The following is an 18,764-nucleotide window of genomic DNA, read 5'->3' as shown; positions in this document are numbered from 1 at the left end:
TTTGTACTGTCACTATTTTCAGGAATTGACTTCATCATGGGTTGGCCAATGCCTTTCTGAAAGACCAAAATACCAGCTGAACATGTAGCTACAATTACTGAAGAGTGTTAAGACAGAATAAACTAAAAAATGGCGCGTTGCAGGTTTAGATCTGAAAAAACACGATCTGTTTTTGGTTATCACCTCTTTAAAATTAGTGCTGCCTAATCGGCCCTGCTTACAACTCTCCTCCGCCCGATGTCCTCCCTTGCCTTACGCTCTGCATCAGTCAATGAATTCTCTGCTACTGATGTCACCTAGGAGGTTCCTCTTAGTTTGAATAGTCAGTTCAGTCAGTGGTTTGTTGGATACTCTGAAGACCAACGCAGTTCTGTGCTGCTGATACGGGGATTATGCTATTATAAAGTAAAATCTAACACGAAAGAGGCGGATTTATGAACGAGGTGACACTGGATGCGACCGATATGAAGAGGATCCATACAAACTTTCCTTATTTCTGTTTGTAAAATTCAGCCGCAGGCAGGTGAGGTAGGCTCGCGATTTTATTTCAGATAGCCTACCAACCGAAAATTAGCAGACTAAAACTTTTAATCTGATGTAGCCTATAATAACTTGGTAAACAAAATACTTTGCCTTAGGAAGCCCATTTGCATGGGTTGCAGGGCTATTTAATATGTTGTGTTTTAGCGTCTTTATCCTGCTATTATAGTGTAGGCTATTTAATAAGAGACAAATTGATTGAATCAGGCCTCTTGATAATACTTTATGGAACTTCTCATTTGTTTACAGGAAAATGCAATGGTTTAAAATAGTCTACTCAAGTATTATTGTAAGTATTTTTTTTCCCTTTGAATATTCTTCTTTCGGTCACAGTTGCTATCCCATAATTCCTTAAACGATTGATGACACTTTTTTTTTCTTCCAGATTTGGTTTCATCATTGCACTGCTAAAGGTAAGACATCCGGATAATTATAACGCAGCAATTTCAATTTCAATTTCCTGAATATGGTGCTGTTAAGCTACATCGTATGTTTGAGTAGCTATTGTCGTTTTAAGCTACTAATGCAATGAAACTTTGGCGCTCTATAAAACTCCACCCAATACAACATCTTCTCCAATTCATATGGAGTTTGGTCTGTTTCGACAGATTTAGTTAATTTAGGTAATGCAATTAGTTAATTTTGTAACTATGGTTCATGCGCGGGTTAAATAATTGATGGGCGGTTCGCTGGAACCTGTGATGACTCAGTACCAAGCAGGATCTCCCCTCCAGAGTTGATTAGGATAGTATATTTGTAAACCTATTGCTGAAATGACAGGGACATAGCCTTTTAGTGTGGTAAAGTCATTTGAAAACGAGATCACCGCACGATCAAGCTTATCGGCTAGTTACTTCGGCAGGCCTATGCTTCTGAATGTCTGAGAGCAAACCAAACTTCGCATTAGGCTGTACACAGTAATACAGTTGACCTACATTCATAAAAATAATATTTGTGATATAGCCTACTAATAAATTTTTCTCAAGCCATGAAAAGTTGAGAAATAACTTTTTGTCCCATAAAATTCTTGACCAGATCCATCTCTGCCATTGCAAGGAAGGAACATATCATGTGATGAATCTTATTACGAATATGTGCCTGACCACCTGCAGTGGCATGATGCCAGGCAAGTCTGCCAGAAGAAGTCTGGAGTCCTGGCTACAGTTTCCAATGCATTTGAGAACACGGAGTTGACCAACTTTTTTCACTCATTAAACATAACACAGCAGGTCTGGATAGAGGGGATGGTTTTGACTCCCAGAATTGGTGAGTTCCTCAGGAACTTCTTTTTAAAATCAGGTTTCTATCACATGGATCAAAGTGTGGTGTTTCTTTTGAGATGTAAATAAGTTCCCAGCTAGCTGAACATTGAGCAAGTTCAAAATAGAGCATGCACCAATAATTATTTTCAGACTGTCACTGTGACATCACGTGCAATTGAAATTGAGTACAGGACATGAATACGTTTTCCTAATTAAGTTTTCCTTCTATTAAAGGTGCCTTTGAATCCTTCATTCTGCAGTTCTCCGGCAAAAGTAACAGGAAGCATGCTCGTCTCCTTCGGCAGTTTCCCAGCATGCAATCTGTCACTGTTTGCGTTCATATTCAATTTGATCAAAGCTGTTACGGATTTTCCACTGTTTTCTCTTACTCCATACCGTCATTTATAAACGAGTTTCAGCTCCGAGCCAGCATAGTCCGCGGGAGCCCCATCCAGCTTGCTCTGATGGTACACGGCCTGCATGGACCTTACTCGGTGGCTTCTGAAAATGACGGTCTCTGGCATTTTGTGTGCGTGAGCTGGACTCGGGACAAAGGCGAGTGGCTAGTAACCGTTGACGGGCAAGTCGTAAACCAGGGGGAAAATCTCAACTCCTCTGCCGACATCGGCCGGGATGGCCAGTTCATTATCGGTCAGGAGCAGGACACTTTTGGCGGCTCCTTCAGGAGCGACGAATCCTTCTCAGGGAACATTACGTGGCTCAACATTTGGGACCGGGTGTTGAACCTCAGCGAAATCCACGCCTTGGAAAGTGAGTGCTCGCTGACGTCGCCTGGATTGTATTATAAGTGGGACTACTCAACCCTAGAGATGGAGCAATCCCTGAGGACACACTGGGGAATCTCCCCCTGCCAAGGTAAATGCAAAGATTTTGGGGTGGGGTGGAGTTGCACATGCTTAGTTCTGTGTGCCAAGTTGCAGATTAAAAACTTATGGTTGTAAATACTTCATGTATGCTGTAATTCTAGAACCCACCCAACTGAACAATTTTTTTGGGGCATGGTGGACTCAAGTGAATAATGACATCATCGTTTTCAGTAATATTCAACAGAGACATTTAGACAGATGGCCCTTTGGATGGAGCATGATCCTTGCTCAATATCACTTAATTTAATTACAGGCTCATTGTCTCATGGTCTAGAATAACAATAACAACAATTTCTTTGAATGTTAAAAACTTGTTTTTTAATCTATGTTCTAGGGAAGAGAAGTGACAACCAAGAAGACGTATACTTTTGGTCGCAAAGTGGTTTAATATATCACAACTTCACCTCAGTGCAGAATGTTTTGCCTAATAGTGGAGAATGTGTGGCCTTTGACCCTACAAGTGGTGGCTGGGACTTGGATTTGTGTGTGGAAACAAAAGGAGCAGTCTGTCAGTTTGACAAAGGTGATACTCAACATTCCCTAAAAATATGTAGGAAAGGGCTTATACTGGAAAAATGAATTGCATCACAATGAATGCAGTGCAGTCCATATGTATTTGGACAGTTGGTACAATTTATGTTCTTGAGTGAGTCGAATAAATGAGAGGTTCAGTGCAGACTGTCCCCTTTAGTTTGAGGATATTTACATCCATATTCCCTGATGCGTGTAGGATTCACATCCCTTACAGAGGTATGCATATATAAGTATATTAATATATGAGTATATGGAGTGTAAACTTTCCATACTTTCCACCCTTTGTTTTCAGATACCGTTGAAAATCAGCAACATATATTCAAATTTCCCAAGACTTCCTTTTTTACCAAAGTGGGCAATGACCCTCTGGCCAAATCTGTGAGTTTGATATTATAATGGATATATGGATATATATGTGTCCTGGGAAATGCAACACATGTCCATGCTTCTTTTTAAGTGCTTATATTTATTTACTATTCATTTTGATTGAATGTTGCTGTGTCCATCTTAAAAACAAATTAATTTCCTGCTTGTAGGTGATGGAGGAGGAACATTTGAATGTAACACCAGAAAATTACTTTCATGTTTTGAGCATATTTGGAACGTTCCTGCTGAGAGTTTTGGAGGCGAACCCAGACATGGTTACACCCATCGATATGCTTTACCTGGCCCAGGTGATTGAGCTGGCAGCTGAAACACAAGTCTCTGTCATTGGTAACAGCTCTCAATCAGTTTTGTCTTTTGCTACTGACTATCTGAACCTGGCCAGTGAGTTAATCGACCCCAAGATGGCTGCCCGATGGCTCGACCTGGCTGAGGAGGGGGTGAGTCAGATTTCTGAGCCATGTCATTCGTGCTTTTGTTGAAATTTTGCCTGATTTTTCTTCCCTCCCTCCCTCTCTTTTCCATCTGTTCTTACCTGTAGGTTGCTCTTGGGCCTTTCAATGTGGTTCAAAGCATCGACAAATTGACCGGGACTCTGGCAGATGTCCTGTCTGTGGAAGGAAAAAGCTTTACGCTATCAACCAAAAACATAGGTGAGGTAAAAATATATATTTCATAAGTGTGTTCTTGCCTTTCTCCAGGTTCATAAATATAATATTATTAAAAATGGACCGTTAAATAAAGGGAATGGCAGTTTAACTTAATACCACAAGGTATGACTATTGATCATCATGATTCTTGAAGATTCTTCATTCATGATTCTTGTCTTTTGGAGCAAATAAGTAAACATTTAAAATGTTTTGCAAAATGTAATAACTTTAAAATGGCCAGATAATATGGAGGCAGTTTTACAAACCAGAAGTGAACAGTGAACATCCTTACCTATGGAAGCCCCAAAGGCCATTATCCCATTATCATGGGAAAACAAACTAATAAAATGTTTGAATACATGGCCTTTTGCGGCTTCCGTACTTACCTACTATAAATTTATCGTTTTGAATGGACTTCAATGGGGAAGTGCAGCTTCTGGGACAGCGGCCACCCTGGGCTAAACCCACTTACCCAGAGAGCACAGGTGATTTCAGTGGAAGCACATGTTGTCATCCTCTTTAAAACACCATAGCTGGAATAAATACATGATTCATTCCTCTGTCATAAAATAGTGAGCACCTGCACTGTGCAAACTATTGATAATGGATTCTCAAAAGTTTTCCTGTAAAATGGCTTGTGGGCTATAGTGTAATGTCCAGTCAATGCACTGGGTGAAGAATAGAGTGGTGATGAGAATGACTTGATAGCTGGTCATGTACAGCAGTTACAGTATCCTCTGGTTCTGGGTTAGAACCTATGAAGTCCAAAGGATTTGAAGCATAAGAAGTAGCAGATGTTTGTCAGAAGTCCCTCTCGGGAAGCTGTGACTGTTTGCAGATGAATAGTTTGGCTTTGTAAAACCCAGGACTCTGCCATGGATATCGCCTGTTCTCAGTAAATGCTACGGTCTCTGTCATATTGTATTTGTTAATCATATGAATGTGAGAGATCTAAGTAGCATAGGGAATACTTTCAATATTGTAGGTTGCACTGACATTTTGTGGTGTAAGGCACTGTGGTTTGTTGTTATTGTTAAGTCTGCACAGAGTTGTGAATAGCAGACATGATTTGAATGGTTTGGTTTAACTTGGTTTGTAAACTATGGTGAAACCCACAGACACCGTTCCTTTTCTGTGTACTCTCGGGCCACAATGCCAGGAAGGAGATTTTTGTCATGATGAATTCAGATCGCCTTACCTGAGGATGTATTTGCCATATATCTTGGGGGTCTGCTGTTTTGGGAGGGTCTGTATTGTGTGCGTGTGTGTGTACATACATGTGTGGGTCTGCATACATGTGTGGGTGTGTGTATGCGTGCCTGTGAGTGTGTGCTTGTGTGTGCATGTGTATGGGCATGCGTGTGAGTGTGTGAGTGTGTGAGTGTGTGAGTGTGTGAGTGTGTGAGTGTGTGAGTGTGTGAGTGTGTGAGTGTGTGAGCGTGTGAGCGTGTGAGCGTGTGAGCGTGTGAGCGTGTGAGCGTGTGAGCGTGTGAGCGTGTGAGCGTGTGAGCGTGTGAGCGTGTGAGCGTGTGAGGGTGCATGTGTATGGGCATGCGTGTGAGTGTGTGCTTGTGTGTGAGTGTGTGTGTGCATGTGTGTGGGCATGCGTGTGTGTGCGTGTCTGCACGTGTTTTATCATGTGGAATTTTCTAGATGTGCACTTGGAGCCCCGGGAGCTCTCTCAGCCGAGCTGCAGCTGCTCATACAAACCTTCTGCATTCGGGGGCCAGGCCAACAGCCAGGATGAGATCCTTGTCCCAGACACAGAGGTGTTCCGGCTCCAGTCCCTGGGTAAGAACGCAGCACCAGCCCCCTGGTGGTATACGATGCCCCCCATGCCCAGGGTAATGTGGCATGAGAGCGTCTGTGTCAGTACTTTGTCAGTAATGTTTTTCAATAACCCCAAAAGTACAAATCCTGAAGTGAGATTAGAGCTCAATCTCAGTTCTGTTTCTTTAGAGACACTTTTAATATTAATATACACTTGGTGAGCACCTTATTGGGTATTTATTAGACTTATTTTTTAGACGTATTGGTCTTCTGCTGCTGTAGCCTATCCACTTAGGCGTTGTGTGTTCAGAGAGGCCCTTCTGCATACCACTGTTGTAATGTGTGGTTATCTGCATTACTGTCACCTTCCTGTCAGCTTCGACCAGTCTGGCCCTTTCTTGGTGTATGAAAATCCCAGATCAGCAGTTTCTGAGATACTCAAACCACCCTGTCTGGCACAAAGAATTATTCCACGGTCAAAGTCACTTAGATCACATATCTTCCCCATTCTGACATTTGGTCTGAAAAACATCTGAACCTCTTGGCCATATCTGCATGCTTGGTTGCATTTAGTTGCTGCCACATGATTGGCTGATTAAATATTTGGTCTATCTAATCTCGTGCTCAGTGAGTGTATGTTTTCACACAATTTATTCACAGATTAAGTCTATTCTTGCTGGCCGTTCTGTGACTGTATTTATCCAGTGTGGTAATTTCTAATTTCCCCATCGCTCCTGTCACCTATTCTGAAATGTACAGGTTATAAGGAGGTCATGTTTATCCATGTGTACTATAGTCACCTTGTGGAAATCCAATCAAACGTGCAAAGAAAACCTTCATTAGAGGACTACACAGAAGGCAGAAGGTATGAATGTTTCTTCTACCCTGAAATAGCTTCTCTGTAATTATTATTTTCATCAAGGAAATAATTTGATTTGATTTGATTTTTTTCCGTATTTTTAATTTGGCAATCATCATTTCAATTGGGTTCTGTGTGATTTCTTCCAGTTTGCACACGGGTAGACTTGCTACTGCTGTTATCTCTGCTACTGTCAGAGATTTCTCCAGGAGCCAAAATATTCCAGTTGCTGTTCATTACACCTTATCCTCTTCTGACATGGTGAGGAAACTTTAAGTATTTTTAACCACAAAACAGAAAAATATCCCTTTTTTCTCTTGAGCATGGAGTGTAGATACCCAAGTTATCTTTCTAGACGCTCACAGGCTGTGAGTATTATGATTTTTTTTGTGAGTTAGAATACCTCTGCTAAAGCAGTGTTAAGCATCAAGAGCCCACTACTAAATGTTTTGTGATCACAACAATATAAGACTAAGTGTCTGAATTTTATCTTGATGAGAATTCAATAACTCAGTTCAGTTCTGCAATGCAATTGGCTCAATATTGTGTCATTTCGCATCATATAAAAGTGTGCTTTTTTATAGGTGGAGTACTCTTGGCTCGTTAAGCCTGTCTGCGTGTTTTGGAACTTCAGCCTGATGTTAGTATGACATAGTGCATTAACCTTTGTACGCCATTTAGTGTGGTCACGATCTATAAATCATTAAGTCCGGTCTTTTCTAAACTGTTCTCAGGACTGAAGATCAAGACGGCTGGTCAAGTGAAGGCTGTCAAGTGACCTATTCTGGATCTGTGGTCACCTCCTGCTTCTGCAACCACACAACCAACTTTGCGGTTCTCATGAATTACATGGGATCGAAGGTATAATGAAGTGACAATTGTTGCTGTGGATATGTAAGATGTACTAACAGAAAAAGGGAAAGATAGATATTTGTTAAACAGACCTTTTGCTGTTATTTAGTGCTTTTTAAAAATTCACATTTTCACCATGGAATCTGCATTCTTTACCATCTTTTTTTGGAATTGATCCTCACTTGACTTTTAAATGAAGTGAAGGTCTGACCTGACAAAGTGAGTTAATTTCTTTGAGCCGTACTGAAGTACATGATTGTCATTGATGTGCTTACAAATTAGCTGATTTATAGGATTAAGTGGATTTTTTGTTCTGGCCTTTCCTTGCTTGCAGCAGACTGCACCGAGCATGAATGACCAGCAGGTGTCTCTGTTTGCAGATTAAACACTGTAGCTGTCGTGGTTGAGCCTCAAAATCGTAATTTTCAAATGTTGATGCCATCTATGAAGAACCAAAGAAAGGAAATACTATACCTATTTCATTCCACTGAGAGAGTTCTTAAACTTCCTACCACAGGATGATTTGACACAGGTCATTTGGAGAACATGTTTATTGTGTAAATAATAGGACCTTTACATTTTAAACAGTGATACAGCCATTTATTGGGCTCATTTAGAAGTGAATATCCACGCAGAACTGACATGGAATTTCAGACCTCCAGCTTTCTGTTTTGGAAATTACATACTTTGCATAAAATACATTTTCCCGTTGATACATTTGAACAGTAAGTGCAATGCGTGGAGTATCTGTGTAATGTGGGAAGGCTGTGCCATCGTGACGCATTCTGCCCGTGTTTTGACTGGCGTTGCCCGTTTGTTTGTCTGCTCTGATGTGCAGTGGAGCCCGGAGGAGCAGAGTGTTTTGACTAAGCTGACGTTCATCGGGTCTGGAGCCTCGCTCTGCGCGCTCGTGGTGACCTTGATGCTGTTTACCGTGCTGGAGTGAGTGAAGCCAGCGGCCAGAGATGCGGAGGCTGGGAGGGTCCTGTCGGACCCGGCGGAGAGGGCTGGTGGCTGAGCACGAGCCTCCCCCTGCGCTCATCGTGTGGGGTCCATCTCAAATCATGCAGCTCTCCACTGTCAATAAGACGCTCTTCATGAAGAGCCAGTACTGAGAACCACTGATGTAGCGATTAGTTCACTCTGGCTGCTCTCTCTTTGCACACACGCGCCTATACACTCACCGAGCACTGTATTAGGATGTATTAGGAGATTGTCTAATCAGCCAATTGTGTGGCAGCAGTGCAATGCATACAATCATGTTGATACGGGTCAGGGGCCTGACCGTGGAATGATTGTTGGTCGTAGACAGGGTGGTTTGAGTATCTCAGAAACAGCTGATCTCCTGGAATTTTCATGCATACTAGTGAGTTTGCAAAAAATGGTGCGGAAAACACAAATAATTCCAGTGAGCCCCAGTTCTGCAGACAGAAACGCGTTGTTAATGACAGACGTCAGTGGAGAACGGCCAGACTGGTCACAGCTGACAGGAAGGTGACGCAAATAACCACACATTGGTATACAGAAGAGCATCTCTGAACACACAATGCATCATAACTCTTATGTGGATAGGCTGCAGCATTAGAACTTAAAAAAAAAATAAGTCTAATAAATACCTAATAAAGTGCTCACTGAGTGTACAAACACACATGCATGCATACACACGCACACACACACACACACACACACACACAGGTTTCACGATGACATTACAGAAGTGTCAACTAACCCCGGAATTCCCCCAGAGACCCCAATAAGCCATTTAGAGCCAGTGCTGATTTAATTAGGAGATTTATGTTGTGTCCAAAGTGTTCACATTTCAACCAGTTCAGACCAATATTAGAAATGAACTGGCAGTAGCAGTGGCAGTGGGGGGGTTACAGCAGGTCAGTAATGTGATAGACGGATAGTTACTGTGGCTGTCCTTGTGTCTGTTTAACACCGTAAAAGAAGCTCATTGATGTGCCCACTTCACTCATATCCCGCTCAGTTCTGTTTGCTTTTTGCTGAGTGTGCCGGCTGTTCCTTACCCTGAGAGTGGACGTTCTTACAGCACAAAACCTTTGGCTAAATAAAATAAAAATGTCAAGTTTAGCTGACATTATTGACCTGTTATGACAAGGTAGCTCTTTTCTGAGTTTGTTTCATTGCTTTCAGTCTCCTAAAAGCAAACTCTCTTTGTTCTTTTTAGCATTCCCAAGTCTGACCGCATGTCAATCCATAAGAATCTGTTTGCAGCTCTGACAGCTGCACAGATAGTGCTCCTCTGCAGTGGAGCTGCTGTCGGCAATAAGGTACAGTACAGGTGTCCCGGATTAGTTTTACTGTGTTACTGCTCTTCATTTGCGTACATACTGATAAGCGATGATGCTGTAACCATATTACTCCGCATGACTTAATACATGAGTCTGAAGCTGATTTTGAACTCCAAATCCTGCTGAATGCCACTTCTGGTGAAATATTTGCTACTCTGTGCCTCTGATTTACGTCTGCCACTGAGAAATCCACCACAGTGTAGTGTATAATATTGTGGGTAGAGAAATGAGAAACCTTTCCTGTTTGCAACAAATTTATAAGACAGGCCTTTTCGCCTCACAGGATGAATTCAGTTTCAAGACCTGTCAGATACATGCACTGTTTAGAATTTTTACATTCAGACCTAGCGCACTGGAAGTTGAGTGTGTTGTGCACTAATGTTTTGGTTGCTAATGGCACAGTAATATAGGATATAGATTCACCACATAGCACCATATCCAATTCAGTCAACACACACACTATCATATCCAATACAGTTAAATACAGTCAACACACACACTATCATATCCAATACAGTTAAACACAGTCAACACACACACTATCATATCCAATACAGTCAACACGCACTATCATATCCAATACAGTCAATTCAGTCAACACACATACTATCATATCCAATACAGTCAACACGCACTATCATATCCAATACAGTCAACACACACACACACACTATCATATCCAATACAGTTAACACAGATAACACACACTAAGGTACATATGTGCCTGTGGATTAATTAACTTGTGAACTTTGACCCCCTGACCCCAGGTGGCCTGCACGCTGGTGGCTGCGCTCCTGCACCTTTTCTTCATGGCTGCGTTCAGCTGGATGCTGGTGGAGGGACTGCTGCTTTGGAGCAAAGTGGTGACGGTCAACCTGAGCGAGGAGAGACACATGAAGTACTACTATCTGATTGGCTGGGGTAATGGAGCCTCGTGGAGTGTGGCGTTACGCAGGACCGCACGTGCAGTCTGGCTGCTAACGCACACCGTTTGTTATTGCTATGAACATAGTAAGCTGTAAGCCTCCTACATGAGCTGATCCAGTACTTGAGAGATCTGCAAATATATTTACACGACTTCATTTGTTGATTCATTTCAAGTATTTCAACAGAAGGGTCAATTTATTTTCCTATCATATCTGTGAAACCAATGTTTATTGAAATAATAGGTTAATGAAACCTACCACTTTTAGGGTGAATCATGTTTCCACACATTTCCACTTGATGATGTGTATTAGTAAAAAAACAAAAACAAAACAATAGCTGTGATGGCGGACTGGAGACGAATCTAATCTGACCGTTCCAGGCCTTCCGGTTCTGATAGTCACCATCACTCTGGCCTCCGCCTCGGGAAAGTACTCCGCGGAGGGCCACTGCTGGCTGAGCGTGCACAACGGGGTCATCTGGGGCTTCGTGGGCCCAGTCATCTTCATCATGATGGTGAGGGTCCGCCCGCCTCTCTCCGCTTCACGCAGGCTTTCCTCCTTGACTCACCCCCTCCGTTGCGTCCGTCTGTTTCAGGTCAACATCATGGTCCTCACGCGCGTGGTCATCATCACCATATCCATGGCTAAGAGGCGGTCCATAATGCTGGCGGTTAACAGCAGTCCGATGGGGCAGGCGTACGAACACATCCGGTGAGCCGCGCTCGCTCCAGCCCGACACATGGGGGCAGCATTTCACCTCAGAAGCCGTCGGCTGAACCGTTGCGTGCCTATTGTGTATGTGGATCCGTATCTCTGAAATAATGGCTGGTATTAGCAGCGCTCTTCTTGTTTCTCTTCCTAATGATGGGATGTATTCCCTAATTCTTCACATCAACACTGTGAGGGACTTCCACACCCCCCTTATGTATTGATTTTGTGTGTTTTCGCACCCTGTTTGAGAACTACTTACGGGGGAGAATTAGCTTTAGCAAGCACCGTCTGTTCTGCCTGTCTATTCCGGTATGTTCTTAGCCCAGCTATTTTGCTTCATGCATTTTTTATTTTCTCATCACAACCATTGAAAAGAAGCCTGTAACAAAATAAATAATAAGTATCTCTTATTATTAAGTATGTTGGTTTATGGAAAAACGAGCTTCTTTCATGAACCCTCTTTCAGCTGTTATTTCAGTAACACCTCTGAGCTGTTGAAAGGTTGGCTTGGATGGCAGCTGAAGTGGAAAGAAAAGCACAAACTGCCACGGCATGAGTCACAGCTCCCTGCAGCTGGTTTGATTTAGCGGTTACCTGAACTTCCGAGGTAATTTTATGCTAAACGGAATTAAGTCAGGCTTAGTGTGGAAATGGTCACAATGTGAGTGTAACCATCAGCTCCTGTTGTGTACTCGGAGTGACCTGCAGTCAAAAGCCACCTCCGCTAGCCACGTTCAGGCTAGAAGTTTTGTGCAGTGTTTTTTTATCCTGTATTGTATTGTATCATCCTTGCATTAGGATTGCTGTGTGTGTCTGCGTGTTAGCGCGTTGTTTGAGAGTGTTGTTGTTCTCTAGGTCGGCGGTGAAGGCGGTTTTGGTGTTGTTGCCGATCCTGGGTCTCACCTGGCTCTGTGGTGTGCTGGTGCCCTTCTCCATCGTGATCGCTTACATCTTCATCCTGCTGAACTCCCTGCAGGTAAGCGTCTCTCTGGGCGAACCGTACCTGTTGTCATTATGGTATTTTTCCAATTCCGCAAGGTTATTGTGTTAATTAGAATGTACCCATAACCGAGGACATTTACAGATGAAATGTTCTGACTAGACTAAACCCTAAATGGAGAATATAGAATTTGTAAGGCACTTAAATACAGATGAGAGTGGCTTGAGTGTTTTTGGGGAGGATATTATTCTTACAGTTGATTAGACTGTTGTGGTAATTTGTTTTAAGTGGAAGTGACATAAAAACTTATTGCTAATGTGAAAGGTGGGAAATGTGGGGAAAAAAAGATTTTCTGCCGGCAGCTAGAAACTCTTTGAAGGACACTTATTCTGTAAAAAAATATGAAAATTTTCTGTGGCAGCACTTGAGAAATACATAATGCTTTCTGTACTCCAATTTTTTTATTATCACATAATAAAACGATTACTTTCAAGGTTTAACTTTCTGTTAGATGGAAACTAGGTTGAACTTTGCTGAAGTAAAAAAAAATCTCTACTTTCTTTTAGAAGAAAGGGACTAATCCTTATCTGATGAAAACTGCTGTTATCCCAGTGGGTATCCAAGGGTTGAGAACTGATATTATCATTTTAGATTTTGGACTAAAGTCTTTGTTTACGAACATACAATTGTGTCCAAGTAAGATGGGTTTAATTAACCCTGCAGTCCATAAGGTACTGGTTTCAGGGAAATTCCTTGTTCTCCTGTGTATGATTCGCTTTTATAGAGAAATGTTTTGGCCCACTTGTGCAGTATGTAGACCAAAGTTTAGATTTCTGCCCACACATGTAAGCAAGAGGCAGGGGTCTCCATCTCAGTGTTTATATTGTCTTGCTGTTGACCTAATCTCTTGTGGTGGACGAACATCCATGCTCTGAACCAATTGGCGTAGATACATTTTTACTGTATACCGATTGGCTTAGATTAATTTGTACTGTACACCGATTGGTTTAGATTAATTTGTCTCAAACATGCAGTAAAATGAACCCTGTCTAAACACTGGAAGGAAACAGTAAAGCAGTCTCCTCAGCATTAAAAACATTTTTAGAAATGTAGCACTCCATAGAAATGAAAGTAAAGTAGGGAAGAATAATATATTTTTCCACACATTTTTTTTCTTTTTGTACACGCGGTTTCCTTTAAAAAAAAAAAAAAAAAGTCCTGAGGCTCACTGTTTTAATATTATATATGTAAGATGATTTTAGCAAAATCTATTGTTGCGGTTCCATAAAGTTGATTTTGATATTTATTTAAAATAATAGTCATTACATAATAAACCAGGTAAATTGGATAGTAGATATAATGTGTTAATATCTAAAATTAATACATTTCATATACCCTTCCTGCTTCTCTCCTATGTTGCTATTCAACATATTACAAATGCAAATGAAAGATAGAATATCAGGAACATATTTGTTTTATTCCACGCAGCCTTCTTCCATATGTTCTAGTTTATAATCATATTGAGTTTCTTTTCAGTGTTGGTTGCACCACAAGAATTGAAATATGAAAATCTGAGGATATGACTTGAGTGCCATACAGAACAATATAAAAATGCCTGTAATAATGGTTCTCTAATTCTACGGTTCAGCTCAGGGTGGTATGCAGATGTCAATATTACATGAAAGTAATGTGTGTCGCTACATTCAGTTACTGCTACCCATATAACTCATTTTCTTTGATTGCAAGTCTTGGTTATCTTTAATCATTCATATTTTTAATAGAGCCATATATTTTTCAGCCAATCAATAGAGGTTTAGCAGAGTCAGATTAAGTGTTAAACTATAAATAGTTCAGTTTCGCTATATCTAATTACATTTTTATCACTGAAATAAAAAGCTGCTTTACTGGAGTCTGTTCTTTATTTTAAAATACATAAATAGCCTTTCTGGCCTTGCTCTTGGTCCAAGTGAAGTTTATAACATTATGCTGAAAATTGAATTGAAATGTCTAACTATTCATACTGTGTATAAATGCCCCATGCTTAATGATACGTCTTTACTGATTTAAATCACGTAATGCAATATTTTTTTTGCAGTGTGAAATGACTCGGGAACATTTTTTACCTCAAACCTCTGTTTGAGTGGAGTGGTTCAGTAATGATAAAACAGAAAGTACAGTGTTTTTTTACTTCTGGATTGGCTGTGGTCATGTAGCCAGGCATTTGAGGTTAGACTGGTTAACAGTATGCTGAAAATGAATAGAGCAATCCTAGCACAGTAGCAGGGGAAATGGCAAGAAATTAATCCCAGTTGCTGTACCTTAATAGTAGAGCTTTAAAAGCTTTCGATAAAGAGAATGGTTAAAGCCCGCCACTTGCTCCTGTGTTGCGCCAAGCCTTGTCTTGTCTTTACTGGTAGCCTCTTGACATGCCATGTTTGACTCCTGATGTTAAGACTCAAACATCATTTATTCTGTATTGCATTAGGATATAACATAATTATAATTTTGAGTCCGAATAATGTAGATTATGGTGATTTATATCGATTTCAAAAAAAGAATGTTCTGGTCCAAAACTATGTTTCTTCCTTCATGATTGCTTTAAGCTTAGGAAATGTTGTATTTGTGCGATTGTATGGAAACGGAAATCACTACCAACTCAGTATGAGTCACAGAGACAGGGGCAGCCGCATTGAGCACAAAGGAAATATCTGCACGGCTCACTCTGATCTTTTAATTGTAGGGGTAGTTTGCCAGACTTTTCCAAAGGAACTTGAAGAAAATAGAACTCCCCTGTGTTCCATTTTGAATAGATTCATCTGTTTTTCTGCCCGTTTTCAAACCCGTGTCTGTCCACTGTGAGTTGCCTGCGATGGTAGTGCACCTCCTGTTTCCTTGCTGACAAAACAGACATTCAAATGTATTTTTGTGAGATAATAGAGAGAATTAGAAGGTTCTAACTGACATTTTGTAAAAAAATCTGTTGGTGTCATAAAGATGTTGTTTATAGGGCACTAAATACATGTGTGAAGTTTTATACAAAAATGCTGTTTAAAAGTCAAAATGCTAAATGTAAAATGCTTGGAGCCCATTCCCTTTGGAATCTTTAAAGCTCAATATCTCAACTCTCAGAACGCAGATAGAACCGTCTACTTCTCAGCTCACATTTTGTACATGTCGCTTGCATTAACCAATTTTTCAAATATTACTTTTTGAATGCATTAACCACTGCTATGACGTGACATATGGAAACATTAAGACCTAATATCACTGAGACTCAGACTCAGGCCTTTTGTTTCTATGATCTGAACGCAACATTTCAGTAGCCATGAGACACATTCATTAGCACAAAATGAAACAGAGAATAGGTTTGATAAAATGACTTCCCCGCTGTGTTATCTAAAATCTGAACATAAGAGGGATCAAAAGATGCAGTATTTAAGTATTTAGTGTCTACCTGTGAATGTATCTATCGCAGTAGAATTCTTGATATTTGAAGTGACTGAACAGTTTGAAAATGTGAGGCTTTCATTTTAAGGAATTCAGTTTTTATTTGTGATTATTATTGTATTTTCAATGGGGAGCAGAAGCCATATAAAGCTTAAGCTGCAGCCCTTTATTGTTAAATCAATACAACAGATAATGTTGACAAGACCTTTTCATTGCAGTCTTCCACTACTGGTTGCTTGACAAGGTTGTTTTAGTGTTTGTGGTGTCAGAAGTTTCTATAGAAACGATACAAATCTATAATGTCCATCTGACGTTGTGTGTATGTTGTCAGACAACACCTAACGAAAACCTTAAAATGGCCACAACATCCATCCATCCATCCATCCATTATCTGAACCCGCTTATCCTGATCAGGGTCGCAGGGGGGCTGGAGCCTATCCCAGCATACATTGGGCGAAAGGCAGGAATACACCCTGGACAGGTCGCCAGTCCATCGCAGGGCACACGCACCATTCACTCACACACTCATGCCTACGGGCAATTTAGACTCTCCAATCGGCCTAACCTGCATGTCTTTGGACTGTGGGAGGAAACCGGAGTACCCGGAGGAAACCCACGCAGACACGGGGAGAACATGCAAACTTCGCACAGAGAGGGCCCCGGCCGACAGGGATTCGAACCCAGGACCTCCTTGATGCGAGGCGGCAGTGCTACCCACTGCACCATCCGTGCCGCCCTGGCCACAACATATTTGACAAAATCTCATCTGTAGCACTGTGTACAAATGTGCCTATATACACTTTTTGTATCAGTTGATGCAGTTTTAAACAGATTTAGAACATCTTTGTAAGTACATGTAAATTAAAATTTACATGCGTTTCAGATTTAAGGCCATTATGTAGTCTATTTGTACTGAAAGACATTAAATGTAGCACAGCATAAAGGAACATAGGCTATATAATGCACAGGTGGATATTTTTCATTTTGTCATGAAAAGACTTATTCAGAGAGCTGCTTATTTAGAAATAAACTAAAACCATAACAGTGAGCTTGCTGATTGTAATGATGGTTCTAGGACAGGTATTTTGTGTTTATGCTATCTGCATCCAGCAGTGATTCCCCCCATTGGTCATTGCATGGACATTGACGTAGGAGCCAGGGAGAGCTGAGCTTTCATCCCCAATGTAGGGCCCTCACTTAAACACTTGTAGACATACAGCAGTCAGAGGCTACACACCAGAAAGAGTAGCCTTCTACGACTGTGACATAACCTCCACCTCCATGCCTGTCGCCTTTAGCCTGTTGATGTGCAGTAGAAGGAGATCATGGGGCATTAATGGCATTTGGCAGACGCTCTTATCCAGAGCAATATACAGTTGATTAGACTAAGCAAGAGACAATCCTCCCCTGGAGCAGTGCAGGGTTAAGGGCCTTGCGCCAGGGCCCAACGGCTGTGCAGATCTTATTGTAGCTACAACGGGATTCGCACCACCAAACTTGCGGGTCCCAGGCACTTACTTTAACCAGGCCGCCCTATGAAGGCAAGAGGGTAGACATTGTCCAAGTCTGCTAAAATGTGCTATACATGTTATTGCCCTCATTGTTTTTGCAAATGATAAAGGTTAATGATGACATTTGTGTGTGCGCGTGTGTGAGTGTATGAGGTATGATTCATCTGCCATTCTGCCAATTAATCTTCAACCATACAATACAACTTCACAAATGTGTGTGTGTGTGTGTGTGTGTGTGTGTGTGTGTGTGTGTGCAATGATAGATTCCTCCTCCAGTAACCTCCAATTTAGTTTTGCGGTTCATACAGTTGTGGAAATTTCATAGGCTTTTTAAAGATTTACTTTTATTTCATATTTATATCCCAGCAAGATCCTCAACATAACCATTATCACTCCTCTCAAACGGACTCCCAACATAGCGATGATTGATTTTTCTTTCGAGTAGTGTTTATGAACTTATGTACTCCAAATACAGTCATGGCTCATGGACTCTTTTAACCCAGGCAGAAATGAATAGCACCGGGTTTTCACATGGCCATGAATCGCTCGACCCTCTGTCATCCAATTCCAGTGCAGTGTCATTCAAACTCTCAGCACCATCTATTACCGGAACATAATGGGACTGTGGGCTGCTCCCCGTCCGGAACTGTTGTTTGGCCATAACTTCAAACTATCAATGACTTTGAAGAGAAATGGATGTTTACGCTGGTTTCTGGACTCCCGGTATGACTGCTTGTGGGGGCCGAGGAATTGTAATGATTTAATTACCATTTTAATGGTTGAAAAAAAAAAAAAGGATGGATATCCGCTGCTTTGTAAGGTTTCACGGAACGTTGGCCCCTGTGTCTTGTCCAGATCTCTGCTGTCAGTAATCGACCACAAGGGGGCAATGTCTGCCCTCCTGGTTGTAGCTGGACCAGAGATTAAACATTAAGAAATTGATAATCATATTTGTGTGCTGTACATTTTTTAAAGCTCATTTGACATTCAGTGCGTGCAAAAATATCTTCTTACACATCTCTACTGCATGACTGATAGAAGCTCATGTAAAGCAATGAAAAACCTTAAAGTGAGCTGTGGTCTGATCTTTTTGTAATATGTCTAAATCATTAGTATTGGCAGTAATACTAATTAACGTTGGTAATCAAAACCAATAGATTTATCCATGGTATATAA

General features: G+C 41.2%; 1 protein-coding gene across 1 annotated transcript in view; it reads left to right on the top strand.

Annotated features, from left to right (window-relative positions):
- The first annotated feature begins 350 nt into the window (after positions 1 to 350).
- The window catches only part of LOC133126572 (adhesion G-protein coupled receptor D2), a 67,043-nt gene continuing 48,629 nt past the window's right edge, over positions 351 to 18,764 (top strand). Inside the window, exons 1-20 of the mRNA XM_061238917.1 lie at positions 351 to 523; positions 790 to 829; positions 926 to 953; positions 1,576 to 1,806; positions 2,037 to 2,678; positions 3,024 to 3,212; positions 3,516 to 3,601; positions 3,760 to 4,047; positions 4,149 to 4,260; positions 5,911 to 6,048; positions 6,787 to 6,892; positions 7,036 to 7,147; positions 7,471 to 7,526; positions 7,621 to 7,747; positions 8,577 to 8,680; positions 9,930 to 10,032; positions 10,821 to 10,974; positions 11,360 to 11,493; positions 11,575 to 11,690; positions 12,546 to 12,666. Coding sequence (XP_061094901.1) covers positions 794 to 829; positions 926 to 953; positions 1,576 to 1,806; positions 2,037 to 2,678; positions 3,024 to 3,212; positions 3,516 to 3,601; positions 3,760 to 4,047; positions 4,149 to 4,260; positions 5,911 to 6,048; positions 6,787 to 6,892; positions 7,036 to 7,147; positions 7,471 to 7,526; positions 7,621 to 7,747; positions 8,577 to 8,680; positions 9,930 to 10,032; positions 10,821 to 10,974; positions 11,360 to 11,493; positions 11,575 to 11,690; positions 12,546 to 12,666 — 2,883 coding nt within the window. The 5' untranslated portion in view covers positions 351 to 523; positions 790 to 793. The remainder of the gene's footprint in view (positions 524 to 789; positions 830 to 925; positions 954 to 1,575; positions 1,807 to 2,036; positions 2,679 to 3,023; positions 3,213 to 3,515; positions 3,602 to 3,759; positions 4,048 to 4,148; positions 4,261 to 5,910; positions 6,049 to 6,786; positions 6,893 to 7,035; positions 7,148 to 7,470; positions 7,527 to 7,620; positions 7,748 to 8,576; positions 8,681 to 9,929; positions 10,033 to 10,820; positions 10,975 to 11,359; positions 11,494 to 11,574; positions 11,691 to 12,545; positions 12,667 to 18,764) is intronic.

Source organism: Conger conger, chromosome 4 (assembly GCF_963514075.1).
Source record: "Conger conger chromosome 4, fConCon1.1, whole genome shotgun sequence".
In the NCBI taxonomy this organism is placed as follows: Eukaryota; Metazoa; Chordata; class Actinopteri; order Anguilliformes; family Congridae; genus Conger; species Conger conger.
The sequence above is the reverse complement of the archived record's forward strand: the minus strand, read 5'-3'. Positions and strand labels throughout refer to the sequence as shown.